Source organism: Phragmites australis, chromosome 7 (assembly GCF_958298935.1).
Source record: "Phragmites australis chromosome 7, lpPhrAust1.1, whole genome shotgun sequence".
Classification (NCBI taxonomy): domain Eukaryota; kingdom Viridiplantae; phylum Streptophyta; class Magnoliopsida; order Poales; family Poaceae; genus Phragmites; species Phragmites australis.
This window is the reverse complement of record NC_084927.1, coordinates 28,080,138-28,099,246: the sequence shown is the minus strand read 5'-3', so window position 1 is coordinate 28,099,246 and position 19,109 is coordinate 28,080,138. Positions and strand designations below refer to the sequence as shown.

Below are 19,109 nucleotides of genomic sequence, written 5' to 3'. Positions count from 1 at the left end.
CAGAGAATCACTCCTACGAATTCCACTCGGAAAGCTAAAAGCTGAAAGCTGCTGTTTGACAGAGCTCCTCCTAATTTCAACCAAAAACTACTCTAAAAACTATACCAAAACCTAAAATTTCACCTCAAAATTATCTTTGAACTCTCGCTGTGGGATAAGGTTGGAGACGAGAGAGGCTATGTATGGATACGCTCATGCGACGTTGTCTTTTCCTCGTGGGCCTGACATCGCGAGGGCCCACCCTGCGGCCCATCAGTCAGACGCTCCGGGAGGCGTGCGCACTACACACCGAGAAACGTGCGACGAAAACCGCCGCGGCCTGCCACCATTACCGCCTCCTTCGCTGCTGCTCGCGCCCCGACGCCTGCCAAAACCCCACCGCTCCTCCGCCTCTCGGCCTCTCCTCCCACTTCCCACTCCCCCACCACCTCCCATTCCGGCGGGAACACGACGCCCAAGCCGAGACCCGCACCGCGGATTGGAGGGCTGCCGCGGAACCCTAGTGTGCCCCGCTGCTCTCCCCTCCCGCGCGGCGGCGCCATGCAGCGGCTGCTCGCGAGCTCGCTCGTGGCCGCCATGCCGCGGTGGCTGCCCCTTGCCGACTCCTTCCTCCGGCCTCGCCGCCTGCGCCGCTCCCCTCTCCCCATGCTGTGAGCTTCTAGAGTTCCTCCCCTCCCTACTCCTATGCATTTTTGTCTCGTTTTGCTGCGTATTTTTTGTGCAGTGTGGCGTGTGTGGATTTTTTTTTTGTTTCTTAGTGTGGGCGTAGTGGAACATGAACCCCATAATCCGAAGGCATTGGTGCGGATTTTAGAGTGCGGCGCTGCGATGGTGGGGTAGCTTTTGGCGATTCTATGGATGCTTGAATTAATCGCTTGTTTAGATAAATATATTTGAATTCCTTGAGAGGTGAGAACTAAATCAACTATACTTGATTACGGCCTCTATGACCGGAACGGTCCGAAAGTCTGAAGAAACATGTACAAGTACCAACTAGAGAATGCAGGGTGCTCAAGGTTTACTTCTTACTGTCATGAATGCTCTTGCTGGCCAACAGCAATCTGTTCCCAGAGCCCTTCCTAGTAACCAGCTGATTATCTCGGAGGAGCATGAGGATGAGCAAGTTCCTGATGAGGATGCTGAGGAGGCTCCGTGATTTCTTCAAGACTATTTCCTGTGTGTGGGTTGGCTTTGGTTGCCTAGCCTGTAACCCTTATGCTTTTGGACATGTCTTTAGCCATATCAGGACTGTTCTGTGAAACTTTTAGCTTCCTTCTTCTATCTGGTCTTCTTTGTTGGCATTTTGGTTTGCTAGTTCTATCCTTCTGACTGGTTGTAAGATACTCAAATGATGGTTCCGTTACATAGTAATGGAGAGGGAGTTTCCCCGTACTAAAAAAAAAAAAAAAAAAAACTAGAGAATGCATGGGAGAGAAGCCTTGTTCACCTTGGGATCATTGGCTTTAAATTTGAATTGTACTGTAGTTTTTTAGTTGCAGAATCGTATTGTAGTGATCTGTGTAGCTATAATCTATAAGCATGAATGTGCAATCCAACTTGGTATAAGCATGAGTGTGAAATTTGTCTTGATATAGTGACGAACGTACCTCAGGTCACTTCCACTGGAGAATGAAGTGCTTAACTTGCCTTTTCACCAATCTGGATATATAGAGTATGGCACTGTGGCCCATTTTGATTGCTTGCATAATCTTAGTGACCGTCTTTGCTCCAGGTTATACAACAGGAGGTCTTGGTCTAAACCAAGGAAGGTCTCACGAGGCATTTCAATGGCGTCAAGGAAAGCAAACAAACAGGGGGAATACTGCGACAAATACATGCTGTCACATATCCACTGGTGGAAAGAGGTGCTTGCAACAGCTGATATATCTCTCCCCCATGTACTTTCGCTGATGCTTCTGTTATTTATTGTTGTTCTACTATTTATTATTTTCAGAATATGGATAGGTGCAGAAAACCATCATCCGTGCAATTGACTCAGAGGCTTGTGTATTCGAATATATTAGGGTTGGATCCGACTTTGAGAAATGGAAGGTGAAGCATATGATTTATATGCTTTAACATAATTATGCATTTATGCAATGATCATCTTGTCAAACAATTTATGGTTGCTAATTTTCTTTTACCATTTTCGTTATTTTCTTGAAAGAGTTAATGGTTAACATGATGTTTTCATTGACTCAATGTTGATATGATTTTTTCAGCCTGAAGGATGGAACCCTGAACATGGAAATGTTGCAATTCAAATTGAAATTTCCTCGTGAGGTTCTACTTTGCCGAGTATGCTACTATCTATTATTCCATTAAGGTTACTGCAGTCATTTTGGGTTAAAAAAACACAACATTCCATGGAATTTCTAGGCAAAGGAAAGAAAATCTTAAAGTTGTCAAAACCAACAAACCTTGTTCTTAGCTATTCCCTCCATGCTACTTATACCAGAGATCTATATGACATGTGACAATTTACTATATGCACTTCGGATAGATAGTTGCGATGTCACATGTCAGCGTGTTCAGTCTGCAAGTAGTAATGCATAGGACCAGAACTTTCTATTTTTTTTTACTACACACCCCTCAATCTGGATCGTCACTTATCCAGCTGGATTTGCTTTCAGCATTTTATTAAAATAGTTTTCAGATAGATTATATTTCTCCCTGTTAGTCTTTCATTTATGCTCTCCCATCCAGGTTGGGAAATTCATTTAAGCACATTGTCCTTTTTTATTCATGGTTATGAAATGTTTCTATGCTACTGAAATGGAAACTAAATGGATGTTTCATATTTGATGATTTTGTTACTCAGGTAGGAGATTTCTATGAAGCTGTTGGTTTTGATGCATGCATTCTTGTAGAGCATGCAGGCTTAAATCCTTATGGAGGCTTGCGTTCTGACAGTATTCCAAAAGCTGGGTGTCCAGTCATGGTATGCTATTTGTAACATTGTTTATGCTCTGTAATTTGGATTTGCTCATCGAGCTTCTTAGAGAATCATCAACTTATTGCATCGGTATGTAGAAAAGTAACATGAAGGAATTGGAGAACATTAAACCTTAATATTTCTAGAGTATTCAGACTTTGTTACAGTCTATTCATACCTTTCTGTGTTAGAACATCCATATTGAATTTTGACAACCACTGTTGTTACCTTTTCATTTAGGATTTAGTTTTAAAAGTATCATGAACGAACTGGAGAGCATTAAACCTTAATATTTCTAGAGTATTCAGACTTTGTTACAGTCTATTCATACCTTTCTGTGTTAGAACATCCATATCAATTTTTGACAACTACTGTTGTTGCCTTTTCATTTCGGATTTAAGTTTTACTTTAAATGAAATGTCATTTTTTGCAGATTACCTCCATTTTACAGTTTTTGGCCATTTTTTTCTTTCTGAAAGCCACCATGTGGACAATTATATTAGGAGGAGAAACAAGAAGTTTTTGGCCACTTAAACATGATAAGCCTGGATAACTTATTTCTCACTCGAGTCTCATTTATCTGCATTCTGCACTTTTCTATTTTCATTAATAAGGGCCAGACATATCAACTAGATTTCTACTACTCAAACTATGAGTTATAGATCTGAAGTTATCATGTTTCTAATGTTCTGATGAGAATAGTATGACATAAAATCAAGTTCACTTGCAGAATCTGCGGCAAACTTTGGATGACTTGACTCGATGTGGTTATTCTGTGGTATGATTTTAAACTCTTTCCCATTTGCCTGAAACCAGTTGTTTGCTGTAATATAGGAATGCAAATGTAACTGTAATGTATAAAACCACTGTTTCAACAGGCTATAAGTTCAGTGCACTGCAGGAGATGTGGGAATGCTTATTTGGAGTTGTAGTGGGCATTGGGTTTTCAGTCTTTTTCGTCCCATCCAGCTGAATAGGGTTAAGAATCAGCTTTTATAGAACAATCAAAGGTTACAGTTACTTGTTTGTTTTGGCGACTTACTGGTTGTCCTCATGATGCACTATCTTGTGCTGTGTTTTTCATTGGTTGCATCCCTTGCTTTCATGGAATGATGAAATTCATCTGGCATGAAAGAAGCTTCTAATGAGCTTTCGCAAATGAGTTGCTCAGATGATCATGCATCTATCTATATCGTATGGTTTTCTTATACCAATTTGATTTGTCTGGAACAACCATTGACCACACATTTTGTGGATGTGGCTAGGTTGCTCTATGGGTGACATTGGTAAAATGTTTCTGACATTAAGCTTACAACTCATTCAATTATGTGCAGTACCAGATCATGCAGTGTAATCTATAACTATATATTGCAGATTTTGACTATTGATTTGTCTATTACTTTAGGCATATGTAGTAGCCAGTCAACTTATGCTGATGTTTTCTTGTGATATTGTACATTATTTTTTCTGTTAATATTGACATTCAGTGCATAGTTGAGGAAATCCAAGGCCCAACTCAAGCTCGTGCGCGGAAAGGTCGATTTATTTCTGGGTAATTACAGAACTATGTAATGTACTGTAGAAGTTTTAAGCACTTTATTTTCTAGTGGGGATGCTATTTGGGAGGGGTTTTCGCAATGTTGATTTGGTACTCTGTGGTCTGTGCATTGGTTCATAAATCTGATTCTCGCATATATTTTGCTGAATCTGGTCTGTTGCTGTTGCTGTTTATCAAGGTTGTACCCACCCTATTGATGTCGTTCTTGCTGTGGTGTACTTCAGAAGTTCTAGAGAAGACTCAATACTCATTGTACCCTTTATTTGGTCATAGGGGTGGAACTGAGCCTAGCTCAATTGGTTGAGGGTGTGAATGTATGCCTAGACCACCCAAGTTCGAGTCCTCTTTGACGCGAATTTGGGTGCCTATTTCTTCTCAATATAAAGCCACCTAGTTCCACCTAGGTTGGTCTAGTTTTTATTTGGTCATAGGGGAATATTTGTGTAATAGATTTGGGACTGGATTGTTTTTTTCCCATGCAAATATTTCATTGTGTCAGATTGTGCATGATTGTTCATCATTGTGATGCTTATTGTTTGTAACTTTCCTCAAAGTTCACAACAAGATGAGGGGTTAATTGGTTGCTTTGTTTGCTGTCCTCACATATATTCACACAAAATCTTCAAATTTTGTGCACCAACCTGTTCAACCAAGCTTTGGAGGAGGGGTCGTAAACCAACAGGTTTATAACATGGCTCAAAGTGCACTGCAATTATCGTTTCTTAAAATTGCACTGGCCAGGTCACAAATGCAGGACCACTTGTCTTCGTTACCATATTGAATTTTATGCAATGACTAGATCAACATGAGGCTTAAGCTGTTGAGAAAAAAATTGGGCAATATACTTCATTCCTCACGTCTTGGCTCTGCTGGGCCTGTGACATGGACTCAAAATGGGTTGCAAATTGCGCCAGGCAGATCTAGGTCCTGAAATCAGATAATCACAATAGTCACATAGATGTTTTATCATAACTTGGCAGACATTTGATGTTACATGTCCATCTATGATGTATTGCTTTCTAATGTGGCGATGTAGTGTTTGTCCTCTTCGAATCTGTTTATACTTGCATTGGTACTGGCAGTTGGCGTCCAATATTAAGAACTTTCACTGCTTTTATTGTTTCTGGTTTGATAATTTCTTCAGTTCATAATGTTAAACTTCTTTTTCTTTTTTACAGGCATGCACATCCTGGTAGTCCATATGTATTTGGTCTTGCTGAAGTAGACCATGATGTAGAATTCCCTGATCCAATGCCTGTAGTTGGTATGCTGTGCTTCTATATTTCTATTCAGTGTTCTCGGGTTTCTACCATTCTTCTTCTTTAATATAATGATACGCAATTCTCCTACGTGTTCGAGGGAAAAAAAACTCCGGATTAGTATTTTTTCTTTCTGTTCCGTTGTAGCATGCTACACATTTATTCACTCTATGTAATTGGATAGTAAATGGCATCATGCATGAAATTCGAGTGGCGAATGATCTAGTCAATGGGCTGATATGGAATGCTGGTTTCTTTTGTTGAATAGTAAAACTTTTTAGTTGGATCTTGTGGGTTTCATCTCTAGCCTACCCCTTGGGACAAAGGCTTTGTTGTTGTTGTATGAATTTTGGATGGATAGTTTCCAAGCTGTATAACAACTTGTCATTTTATGCTTATATTGGATGAGAACTCAGTAACAGATTGCAAGATATATGTATCTATACTATATGCAGTGCTACTAACTTCTATATTTGTGTGTCATTTTCACTATTGTGTTCCTGGAGGAAATATGTGATGTTTTATGTTTTAAAATATTACCGTCATTTCTGTGTGTTCTTGACTTTTGAATTCCCAGTTAAATACTCAATTTCATGAGGCCACTGGGTGCTGATTCAAGATAGTACATCATGGTGTTCTCATTCATCAGGGATTTCACACTCTGCAAAAGGCTATTGCTTGATATCTGTGCTCGAGACAATGAAAACTTATTCAGCTGAGGAGGGCCTAACAGAGGAGGCCGTGGTTACTAAGCTTCGCATATGTCGTTATCATCATCTATACCTTCACAGTTCTTTGAGGAATAATTCTTCAGGTTTGGATTTATATTCCTGGGGGAATTGTCTTTCTTATACTCTTTATTTAGTTTGATCTGGATACAACTATTCGGCAACCTGGGCATCAGAATCTTCTAATTTATGCTGTTATGGTCTTATTTTTATTTTTTAGATAATATCATATATTAAAAGTTTCAAATTGTTTTTCAAATAATACATTGGTACGGTCTATGTTCACTAATATCTCGAGAATTAATAGTCAATGGGTAATGTTGAATAGCATCTTTCTTCACAGTTGATTGGCTCAGAGCTTTCTTTCTTGAAACAAGGATGCAAAGCCAGTTAGGTGTTCACACTTTTCTGCGTGTATCAAGGCATTAATTTCTGTTAGAAATGTTATAATGGATCTGTTGTCACTTTGCTGTATGATGCAAGAAACTATCCATATAATAGCAGTAATGTAATTTATGGAGGCAGAGTTGATATGTGTCTTTAGCATTATATTATGCATCTAATAGACACAGTTGATATTTATGTGTGGTTTTGAACATTGCTGTTTATTTCATATATTCTCTTTCATTTGCTGCAGGGACATCACGCTGGGGGGAATTCGGTGAAGGCGGGCTCTTGTGGGGAGAGTGCAGTGGGAAGTCCTTTGAATGGTTTGACGGCTCACCTATCGAGGAGCTTTTATGCAAGGTTTGTTACGGCCGTATCTTATTGTCTTTTTAGGAGAACTGTGGGGGAAGGCCCTGCTGAAAATGTATATATTAATAATATAGTAAAACCGTACAAAGGGTCTAAAAGACCAGAGTATCAAAATTCAAAGTCATATAAGTTCTACACGACAATAAAACAAAGCCTTGAACTGTCTTTTTAGAAGAGGGGGGTTGCATTAGGATTCCTCAACATTTAGTTCAAAGGATTTGGATCCCGAACTCCCCTTCCCAAACAGCCCCTAAGAAGGATATAACAACGGGATCACAATTAGAATAACTCTGATTGTTGACAAAGTGTTGTCTCATCTGTTTTCGTGTGTTGCAATGGTTTTGCTGATTTTCCTGGAGTTGTTAATGTGCCACTGCCCGTTCTATATCCTCATTTGGCCTTATATTTTTGTTCTTGTAACTAAAAGAATGATTTTGTCAAGGTACGGGAAATATATGGGCTTGATGAGAAAACTAATTTTCGCAATGTCACCGTTTCGTTGGAAGGCAGGCCTCAACCTCTTTATCTTGGAACTGCTACTCAAATTGGTGTGCTTCTGCTTTCTTTGATATAGCTGATCTTTTTAAAGAGGCTTCTAAAGTTGATGAATCTTATTTGAAATTCACGTGCTGTAGGAGTCATTCCAACTGAGGGAATACCGAGTTTGCTAAAAATAGTGCTCCCTTCAAATTGTGGCGGGCTTCCATCAATGTATGTATTATAGTGATTTGTTGGATTAACTGTGTAATATTGCTTAGTAGTTCAACACATCAACAAATATATGCTAGTCTGAAAGACAACTGCTTCTCTGTGTGTGTGTGTGTGTCAAAAATCTAATTGAAATATGATTGGCCACTCAATATGCCCACAAACACCCCATAGAGCACCACTATCTGTTGAGGTTTCAACAAGGGCAATCTCTCCAGGCATATAACAGAATCTTGTTTAGTACCATTCCATTTAAATTTACTTATCGCTTTACCAAGTGAGTTTAGGTGTTCAAATCCTTTTTTTTTTTTTGCTTCTCTAGGCAACAACTTTCCTCCAAATGCCCATATTAAAATGCTGATAGGTAATATAGACTACCATTAACCAAAGGACAACTTGTGTTCAATGCCCTTATTTGCTTCTGGGCCTGTTAGTTGGGCAGACATGTGAAAAAACTGGGGCGTTGATTATTACCTTGTTCTGCAATCCAGCTAAAGCAACATCTATTGTTTTTGTAGTCCTACCACTGATTTTATTCTTGGAAATTTAAAAGCAGCAATTATGGTGAGAGATATCATTTAAGCATTGCTACATATCATCCTCTGCAACTGGTCTTTTACTCAAATCGTGTCATCACACTATGCATTGTGTTGTAGCACAAGGGTTTACTTTATATGAGATACTGACATGGCCTTTGCAATCAATGGTTTTACGGTTTGGCTTTAGTTCTTGAGATTTACCTTTTCTTGTGATATTCAGGTATATTAGAGATCTTCTTCTTAATCCTCCATCATTCGATGTTGCGTCAGCGGTTCAAGGTAAAATCTGTTAAACCATGGAGCTGTAATTTATTCATGAAAATTCCGGCTCAAGAGTTGGAACTTTGAGCTCATTCTGCAATATAATTTATTTGATTTATAAATAACTGCAAATATTCGTGTTTGCAATTATTAAATATTGTGCTGGGATGATTCACAAAAAATGGGATAAAATGGAAAAGCACTACTTGTAATTCCAGCTGGTTGATGAAACTTTGTGCGCTCTTCTGTGCTGACTACATTGTGATGATCTGAGTGGTGACTCAAAGCGATACTTGTCCTTGTGCAGACATTGTGCATATGTGCATTGTAAAACCATTTCACAATCGAAACATGGAAGTATTTTGTCAAAAATAAGTTAATCTTGCATAGGTACCATAGGATCATGAGCACAATTTGCTGTGGGTTGCCTCATTGCAGGTTCTGAGCTTCTATCTGCCTATCATGCAGTTTTAGATTCCATGATCCGAGTATTTCTTAACATTATTTTTGGGAGGGTTGAAATAACTATAAAAGCAGCTGCCCTCATGCTTTGCCATTTTAATTTTGTTCGAGTCCTAACGAGGTCAACGTTATTTTTCCTTTTCCAAGTAATTATCATGCCAACTTCTCTTGTTGGCTTATACAGACGCTTCGTGGTCGTTGTCACCACTCTTTTAATTGTTCGTTCTGTTTGGTATCCTGTATCAACGTGCAGATAATTATTTCTTCACTGTCGCATTCTTGATATTCTCCCTGTTATTTGTACTGTTTGGGATTTCATATCATGTTTTTAAAATCTTTACTCAGTTTGATGGAAAATATTAGCTCAGTGCTAGATGATGACCCATTTATATCTTTGTTGCAGAGGCTTGCAGACTTATGGGCAGCATAACTTGCTCCATTCCTGAATTTACTTGTATACCACCAGCGAAGGTTTGCTACTTCATATTTTTGGAGCAAATAGTGCAATTTTCCCATCAGTTATCCTATGAATTATTGCCTCCGATGCATGTTCATTCTAGATAACTACATTTGATGTTTTGTGAAATTAGACCCTAGCAGTCTCATGACTCTCATGTCAGTTAAGCACAACAGTCAATTGGCCAGGCTTGTGCATGAAGTGCTCCCTCTGTTTTCTTACTTATACAAGGCTATTTAGAATTTGCACATGGACCAAAGAGCGAATGGAATTGACTAAACTATCCTCAACATTTCTTTGGTTACTCCCTCTAAATGCTTGCCAGATCATTCATAATGCATGAGATGCTTTACATTGATAGCATGCAAACTTTTTTATATGGAAATAAGATGACCATGCAGATGCTAATCCAAAAAATCAATGTTTCCTTGATTAGTGTGTGCTTTGCCGTTTACTGCCTTGCAACTAGAGCGCAATCAATAAGGTCATATAAGGAAAAGTATCATACGTATTGCCTTATTTAGTCTGTTTGCCATTATGAATGATTTTTGAGGAAGCATCACTCACGCTAGCTGGCCACTTTTGCTCTAGTAGATTTATATGTTTCCATGAACTATGCAAAATGGCATGTGAGATGAGCAATTCTAAGATCTATGCCATGGCTCATTTTATATCATGTTACATGTTCATCTTTTAATTCAAGTGGCGTAAGGACAAAGACATCCAAAAGAAAGAGCCAGACATCCTATTTTAATCTGTTGAGACCTCATTAGCCTTCAGAGCCAGACATCCTATTTTGCATTCCTCTTCTTCTTATTACTATTCAACTTTTTATTTCCCTTTTGAAAAATTCAGTATCTCCCACTACTTGGTGCTGATCAGTGTAGATGATATCCCATGATTCTAATTCATCTCATTTTGACCCTTCCATTCATGCTTGCAATGCTTTGTACTTCATCTCATTTATTTGCCTGATACTCATTTACCAATGTCTTTGCAGCTTGTAAAGCTACTTGAGTCAAAAGAGGCCAATCACATTGAATTTTGTAGAATAAAAAATGTCCTCAACGAGATTATGCTCATGAGTAGAAATGCTGAACTTTCTGCTATCCTGAACAAATTGCTGGTACCTGCTTCTGTGGTTACTGGTTTGAAAGTTGAAGCTGATATACTTGTAAGTGCTGTTTAAAACTTTTAAGTTTCTTGTGGTAGTCTGGATATTACACATGATGCAACGCTTTGATTGCTGTAAAGCTTTGTCTATCTTTTATGTTTTATATACATGTGGTGTACTTGGATAATATTTTTGAGATTCCTCATTTTATTTTGTATGGTTACTGATTTGAGTTTCCCTTCCATTTCATTATTGATCTGGAGCATTTCTTTTTACCTTTTTGCAGGTGAATGAATGTAGCTTTATTTCACAACGTATATCTGAAGTGATTTCTTTAGGTGTTGAAAGTGATCAGGCAATAACTTCATTCGAATATATTCCCAAGGAGTTCTTTAATGATATGGAGTCATCTTGGAAGGGGCGTGTGAAAAGGATCCATGCTGAAGAAGAGTTTGGGAATGTTGACATAGCTGCTGAGGCATTATCAACAGCGGTGGGTTTCGAGCAATTTATTTCTGTATAAAATTTGACCCCTCTTTTTTCTTGCATTGCCCTCTTTTTTTCTTGCATAGAGTCAACTATTTCCAATAGCCCTTGATGACATCTTTATTGAAATTATTGACCACCAGCCACGGTCTCCAACGTGGTATATGATACTGCAATATTTGCAGGAATCAGGATATGACATGAGAATTTTCCATTTGCATTTCCTTGGACTCGTCTATTGCTTGGGTTATATGAATGCATATTGTGGTTTTCAGGTCATTGAAGATTTTATGCCAATTATTTCAAGAGTAAAATCTGTAATATCCTCGAATGGAGTTCCTAAAGGCGAAATTTGTTATGCAAAAGAGCATGAAGCTGTTTGGTTTAAAGGGAAACGGTTCATACCAAATGTATGGGCTAACACATCTGGTGAGCAACAAATAAAACAACTGAAGCCTGCAATTGATTCAAAAGGCAGAAAGGTTGGGGAGGAATGGTTTACAACAATCAAAGTTGAGAATGCTTTAACCAGGTACTGCCCCACAGGATAACTGCTAGCAGATCTTACAGCCTGACTTAACAAATGCTTTAGCAATCTGGCACCAGACTCTATTGTTAGGTTTAAACATCCTATAGTTGGGTCGTTATCAGAAGTTGCTCACTTAGTACAATATGAAACCTTGCAGGGGTCATGGGAAAATGCTACTGCATGTTAGTAAAATATATACATGCTTCATGTTGAAAATGCTGCATTCATTAATTGTATGTCACCTTCTATTATTGTGTTTTTTTTTTCTACTTTTTACAAAATTACGAACTGATGCATTGTAGTATTTTGATTGATACATAGTAGAAGCATCCTACAATAAGCTAGTTTTCATACATTCTAGGACAAGCAATTACAATGGAAAACTTTTTTCACATTAACTTTTACTAAAAATATGCTGATGTTTATTTTTTCAGGTACCATGAAGCTTGTGATAATGCAAAAAATAAAGTTCTTGAGCTGTTGAGAGGGCTTTCAAGTGAATTGCAGGACAAGATCAACATCCTTGTCTTCTGCTCAACTTTGCTCATCATAGCAAAAGCACTTTTTGGTCATGTTAGGTGATTACTTTGGTCCTTGCTTTCAGGCACACCCTATGAAAGCAATGTGTGCTTTCTTTTTTCCATCAGTCTATAACGTGTCATTGGATTAAGCCTACATTCTTGCTATTCTGCTAGTGTGCAAATTAACTAAGTTTCAAATTTTGGCACTCAAGCAAACTTTGGACTGCTTACTAGTAGGAAGTGGTGATTCGGCAAATGAATTGGCTTTAAAAAAACTCGAGATATAAATCTGGTCACTCGGCATTGTGTTTGGAGTTCTACAAGGCAGAGTATTATCAGTTCTGCATTATGATGATATTGCTGTCTGGCAATCCATCTATGCACAGTAGTCTTATTCATGCTTTTGTTTTTTATCCTGAGCAGTGAGGCCCGAAGAAGGGGTTGGATGCTTCCTACTATATCTCCCTTATCAAAGGTACTATTTTTGAACTATTTGTCCGTATTTTGAGTCTCTCTTCCTCCCTCCCTCTATCCATCTGTGGAAGTAGTCAATGAGTTACTGTGTCTGTTGTCCTGCTAGTCCAGTTACAACAAAGTTTAACATGGCATGATGATACTGTATTTGTTTTAACGATGTGTCCGGAATTAAGGGTTTTACATAGAATCAACTGTTTCGTATGTCCTCTAAATTCATCAGGATGTTGGGACTTCTCAAGTTTGACTTGCCATTTGTGGACTCCACCCTTTTTGCATTCTTCTAATGACAGGATAGTTCAAATGCATAAGCCACTAATCCTACTTAAATCAAGACTATTTATACTTGTTAATAGCTCATCAACGTTGGATTGCTTGTACACTAGTTTGATTAGGTCTTCTAATCGACTACAAGTAAGTCTAGCAGCCAGCAAGTTTTCCTTGTGTTATTTGAGTTGCAGCCTGGCTGTATTTTCAAGTATAAATGATGATACTTTATTTTAATTAAAAAGAGTTAAACATAGTTTAGCTGGACTAACCATGTTTAGGAGATGGCAGCCATGAGCTGTAGTGTTTATACATTTGCCAGATGACATGCTTCTTTATTACAACTTTTCTGCTTAAATACCTTGATTATACTTTTGCAGCACTGTGTTGTGGAGGAAAGTTCAAGTGAAATGGATTTGCTAGGACTCTTTCCTTACTGGCTTGATATTAATCAAGGGAATGCAATACTGAATGATGTCCACATGCACTCTTTATTTGTTCTGACTGGCCCAAATGGCGGTGGTAAATCTAGTATGCTTCGATCAGTTTGTGCAGCTTCATTGCTTGGAATATGTGGCCTTATGGTGCCTGCTGCTTCAGCTGTAATCCCACATTTTGATTCCATTATGTTGCATATGAAAGCCTATGATAGCCCAGCCGATGGGAAAAGTTCATTTCAGGTGCCAATTTTGTAGCTTTGCGTATTTCTTTTATCCATTTTGTGGCGTTGATGTGGCTGCCATGTTATATTCTGAGATGAATGCAGGTGCTGCTAACACTGTACCATCTTACTATCTTAGTTATTTTCATGGTAGAATTGGACCTACTGAAAGTTCATTAGTTTGTGGTGTTGCTATTGTAAACTAATTAGGTTGGTTATTTTGGTCCAACCTTCTTGCCTTTTCCACCAATTTGGTACACTATTGTTCTCCAGGCACATTAATTACATCATGTTACATATGTGTTGTTGAACTAGGCATATCTTTGTTCTCATATTTCCTGACGAAGGATGACATAGTAGCTGTTCCAGAATCATTTGGCTCCCTGATGTGCATATGATAGACTATTCATTTCCTGATTCTAGAAAATTGTGTTTGGTTATTAGCTTCTAGGGTTGTACCATAAACTGTCTAATACCCATTGCAGATATTTTGTTTTGACTTCCTGTTCTTTGCAGATTGAAATGTCTGAGATACGCTCATTAGTCTGTCGAGCTACTGCTAGGAGTCTTGTTCTGATTGATGAAATATGTAGGGGCACAGAAACCGCAAAAGGAGCCTGTATAGCTGGTAGCATCATTGAAAGATTCGATAATGTCGGCTGCCTAGGCATCATATCAACTCACCTACATGGAATTTTTGACCTGCCTCTCTCACTCAGCAATACTGATTTCAAAGCTATGGGAACTGAAGTGATCGATGGGTGCATTCATCCAACATGGAGATTAAAGGATGGTATCTGTAGAGAAAGCCTTGCTTTCCAAACAGCCAGGAGGGAAGGCATGGCTGACTTGATAATTAGAAGGGCCGAGGAGCTATATATGGCTATGAGCACAAACAACAAGCAAACAGCATCGGTAGTCCACAACGAGCCTGCTAATGCCAGCTCCAGTGCAAATGGCTTGGTTGAGAAGCCTGATTCTCTGAGAAACGGACTAGAACTTCCAGCTGGTGCCTTTGGACTACTGCAGAAGGAAGTCAAGAGCATTGTTACCATGATATGCAAGAAGAAACTGTTGGATCTCTATAACAAAAGAAGCATCTCACAACTGGTCGAGGTTGTCTGTGTTGCTGTTGGCACTAGAGAACAACCACCACCTTCAACCGTTGGCAGGTCTAGCATCTATGTGATTATCAGAAGTGACAACAAGCTGTATGTTGGACAGGTAAATTGTTTATCATATTTTCTGCATTATTCAGTATCTCTATGTTTCTCTTTAGGGGCCATAAAATGTTGACTCCATGCTGCCTGCAGACGGATGATCTTGTGGGCCGTCTTCATACTCACAGATCGAAGGAAGGTATGCAGAATGCCACGATATTATATGTCGTGGTTCCTGGCAAGAGCATTGCCTGCCAGCTGGAGACTCTTCTCATAAATCAGCTTCCTTTGAAAGGTTTCAAGCTCGTCAATAAGGCTGATGGAAAGCATAGGAACTTTGGTATATCCCTAATCTCAGGAGAGGCAATTGCTGCTCACTGAACTAATCAACTGAAGATCTAATTTCACTGGTGGGTGTGAGCGAGCCTCGATTTGCATTCTCATCTCTTTTGGCTACTTAAATAGGAGGCAGGAGCTAACTGACACCATGCCGCCCCAATTTTGTCCTGATAGTGATGCTAGCTTTGTCCATAGTAGGGGCATTTTTTTCCATGTGCAAGGATTTGCAATGCAATATGACTTTCCTCAAGTATACTTGATTTGACACCCAACAGCTGGGTTACTCTTCTAGGGTACAAGAAGTCGATTCATCTGCGTTGTTTAGCCTCCAGGGGCACGCCTTCGGAGCTCCCTGAAATGAAGCCAGGTACTCGTATATGTTTTCAGCAACATTCCGAATATTGTATGAGGGATGCACTTTTAGGTTGAAAGTTGTGGCGATCAAAATGTCCTCGTTTCATGATTCTCATCATTAGATTCCAATGGTGTTGGAATATAATAGAACCCTGTGACATGAGCGAGATACAGCAACCTTCGTCCCCGCCAGCCCCCACTGCCCCACATAACGGCCAGCATAATGTGAAAGGCGAAGGCGAAGGCTATCAGCTGCCGTTTGATATATCTTTCGCAATGACAGTTTGAATGTTTGTAAAGTGATTGCTATTTTCCGGTATCCAGTGTATCTGAGTTGTGCGCGCAAGTTCCAAACCACGTCGGATTCGAGAGGTCGGCAACTCGGCATCCAATGCGGCAAGCGACGGATTCACGTCGTCAGAGCATGCACGAGCATGAGCATGAGTGCATGATGCTCCCCGGCGTTTGGCAGTTTGGCGCGACGGTGACCGGCAGCAGTCGTACCAATCTTGTATGGAGCTGTGCGCTGCGCATCATTTGGTTCTTGTTAATTAATTCCCTTTTGCAGGATGGGCTCGTCGTGTCTGGGTCACGCGGCGAATGCAACAACCTCAACCAACTGCATCTTACGGCCGTACCGCTACTAGCTATGTACGTAGGTGTGCAAATAGATGAACCTTAGGGCTTAGGATACCTTTGACCCGCTTTAGTTTTATTTGTTTGTATAAGAAACTCAAACTAGATTAGAAAATGAGGTTTTGGTGTATTTCTAATTAACTAGAGAGGGCATAGGGTCGAGCCTCTTGCACCCCTGACACTGCTATCGCTGCTTCAGATTTTACGAGTTACTACTCAGCCATGGAGTGTTGGATGTGATCATCACAGGCTGTGCATAATCAGTTCCTCGGCAATAAGAGATCGTGACCATTGACGCTTTGACTAGACTCTAGACCGTTGCATGACAAACGGAATCAAAGAAAGGTTATACAGTGGCTTTCTGAATCTCTGATGCATGCGTCCTTGCGAAAACAGTTTTGAATGTGTGCCGTGGCGCATGCATGCTGCCTGCCATACGAACGCTCTTTGATTCAGCATTCCAATAGTTGCCGCTCTGGATGTCTCAGGCGCTCCCCCAGCTGGCTCCATGGTCAGAATTACTCAGCGACAGTCACAACGCACAGCCATGTAGTCTGTCACTGTGTGACGGTAGCTCGACTCTTCTACGTAAATATTTTGCGGACACAGCCGAGGTGGGGCACACGTCACATGTGGCTGAGCGTGTTAACAGCAGGATACGTGGGGAAGACGAAGAAAAACAGAGAGGAGGAAGAATTATGAGTTTAGGATAGAAGGTGGTTTACTATATGTATGTCTGTGTCTGTTTTCCTTCCCTTTACAGACATAGCTCCTCGAGTATTTATCCCCACGCTCACACGGGCCAGCCCAAACATCATGCCGTCACCCACTCTGGCCTGGATAACGCAAGCTCCTCTGCGTCACTCTCTTGGAAAAGGAGTTTTCGTGCCTTTTTCCTGTCATTGCTACTTTTATTTGTAAAGTCTCTATTCCTCAGTGATCGAAGCAAACGCCTAGATGTGCTCTTGGTGTGCCTGTCCGCCTGATCTTGCCGCTCCTGCTCGTGCCACACCTTGACATCCCCCTCCTTGAAGGTCTGCTTGTTCCCAAGCTGGCACGAATGGGAAGCGTTGACGCAAGGCTTCCGCATCCTCTCACGTTGTGAGTTCCTTCGGAGTCACGGACCACTTGACCAGCACTTGAGCGATGGTTGCCGTGCCGCGGTTCACTAGGCAACGTTGCAGAATGCGTTCCGATACTTGTAGAGGTGTGTCGTCAGGAGGGAGCGTAGGAACGACTGTCGTTGTGCCGCCCACCCCCGGCTTCAGCTGGGAGACGTGGAAGACCGGGTGAATGTTGCTTGCATGTGGAAGGTCCAGTTTGTGCGCCACAACACCAATTTTGTTGATGATGCGGAATGGTCCAAAATACTTGAATGCCAGTTTGTTGTTGGACCTGTAAGCAACAGAGGATTGCACATATGGTTGTAATTTGAGAAAGACAAGATCACCTAGCTCATTGACGCTCCAAGCGCTTCTTGTCCGCTTGGTTCTTCATGCGCTGTTGCGCGCGCTGCAAATGCTGATGTAGGAGCTTCTTCATGAGACCACGCCGTGCAGTCAGTTGGCGACATCCATAGCAGTAGAGGTTGCCGTGTCATCCAGACCAAAGTTCCAAGGATATGTTCCATAGAGAACTTCAAAGGGAGACTTGTTGAGTGTGGAGTGGAAACAAGTATTATACCAGTACTCGGCTTGTGGGATCCAAGCACTCCATTTGCGCGGGCAAGCATATATGAAACATCTGAGATGTGTTTCGACGCATTGGTTGAGTTGCTCAGTCTGACTGTCTATCTGTGGATGGTACGCGAGCTCATCCAGAGCTGGATTCCTACCAATTTGAAGAGTTCTTACCAAAAGCGACTCGTAAAGATGCGGTCACGGTCAGTCACGATGGAATCCGGGAGATTGTGGAGCTTGTAGATGGAATCCATGAAAACTTGTGCAATTTTGACTGCTGTGAAGGGGTGAGAGAGCGGTATGAAGTGCCCATACCTAGAGAACTTGTCCACAACGATGAGTATGGTGTTAAAGTGATCTGATTGAGGTAATCCCTCGATGAAATCCATAGAGATAATCTTCCAAGAAGTTTCTAGAACTAGGAGTGGTTGAAGCAGGCCAGGGTACTTTGCTCGATCCGGCTTGACTTGCTGACAGATGCGGCAAGAAAGCACGTGCTGATGCACTTGTGATTTCATCCCCTTCCAAGCAAACAAATTTTTGATCCATCGATATGTAACTAGGAAGCCGGAGTGTCCTCCAATGGCACTGCTATGTAAAGCGTCAATGATCTTGTGTTGCTATTCAGTGTTGGAACCCAGCCAAATGCGTTGCTTGTAGCGAATGACTCCTTGGTTCAGAGTGTACAGACCATTGGTTGGTTTGCCCGCCACCAATTCGACCAAGAGTTGCTGTGCCTCTGGATCCTGATCATAACTGGCGATTACCTCCGCTAACCATGTTGGTTGACAGGAAGAGATAGCCCGTAGCTCCATAGGGGGATTAGGATGTCGAGATAGCGCATCCGCAGCTCCGTTGTCACTCCCTTTCCTGTAGATAATCCGATACTGCAGGCCCAAAAGTTTGGTGAACACCTTTTTCTGCCACGGAGTGTGGAGCCGTTGTTCATTCAAGTGGGCAAGGCTTCAATGGTTAATAAGGATGATGAATTTGTTGAGTTGTAAGTAAGATTTCCACTGCTCGATGGCTAACAGTATAGCTAAGTATTCCTTTTCATATGTGAACAATCCACTTGTTCTTGGTCCCAAGGACTTACTGACAAAGGCTAAAGGATGGCCATTTTGCATCAATACAACGTCGACCCCCTTTCCACTTGCGTCAGCCTCGATCTAGAATGGTTTGGAGAAATCTGGTAATGCAAGGACCGGTGCCGTACTCAAAGCTTG

General features: G+C 40.8%; 1 protein-coding gene across 4 annotated transcripts; it reads left to right on the top strand.

Moving 5' to 3' along the window:
• Positions 1–252: 252 nt before the first annotated feature.
• On the top strand, positions 253–15,525 carry LOC133924547 (DNA mismatch repair protein MSH1, mitochondrial-like). Of its 4 annotated transcripts, none has more exons than XM_062370136.1 (22): positions 253–650; positions 1,733–1,865; positions 1,955–2,052; positions 2,223–2,283; positions 2,822–2,941; positions 3,666–3,713; positions 4,423–4,487; positions 5,672–5,757; positions 6,402–6,566; positions 7,118–7,227; positions 7,679–7,784; positions 7,872–7,947; positions 8,704–8,762; positions 9,610–9,677; positions 10,664–10,837; positions 11,064–11,270; positions 11,539–11,795; positions 12,227–12,370; positions 12,737–12,788; positions 13,435–13,734; positions 14,232–14,939; positions 15,029–15,525. In XM_062370136.1, exons 1-22 carry the CDS (start codon positions 541–543, stop codon positions 15,254–15,256), a joined length of 3,375 nt encoding a protein of 1,124 aa, XP_062226120.1. In that variant the 5' UTR covers positions 253–540; the 3' UTR covers positions 15,257–15,525. The 4 variants fall into 4 exon arrangements, with proteins under 4 accessions (XP_062226120.1, XP_062226119.1, XP_062226122.1 ...); XM_062370135.1 differs by having other exon boundaries at positions 2,223–2,298; XM_062370138.1 differs by lacking the exons at positions 253–650; positions 1,733–1,865; positions 1,955–2,052; ... (1 more) ...; positions 2,822–2,941; positions 4,423–4,487 and having other exon boundaries at positions 3,695–3,713.
• Positions 15,526–19,109: the final 3,584 nt, after the last annotated feature.

Excerpts from the sequence above, each read along its gene's own strand:
- LOC133924547 (XM_062370135.1), top strand. The coding sequence starts at position 541 with ATGCAGCGGCTGCTCGCGAGCTCGCTCGTGGCCGCCATGCCGCGGTGG. Across the intron at positions 1,866-1,954 it reads ATATCCACTGGTGGAAAGAG|AATATGGATAGGTGCAGAAA; the intron begins GTGCTTGCAACA and ends TATTATTTTCAG. Across the intron at positions 7,948-8,703 it reads TGTGGCGGGCTTCCATCAAT|GTATATTAGAGATCTTCTTC; the intron begins GTATGTATTATA and ends TGTGATATTCAG.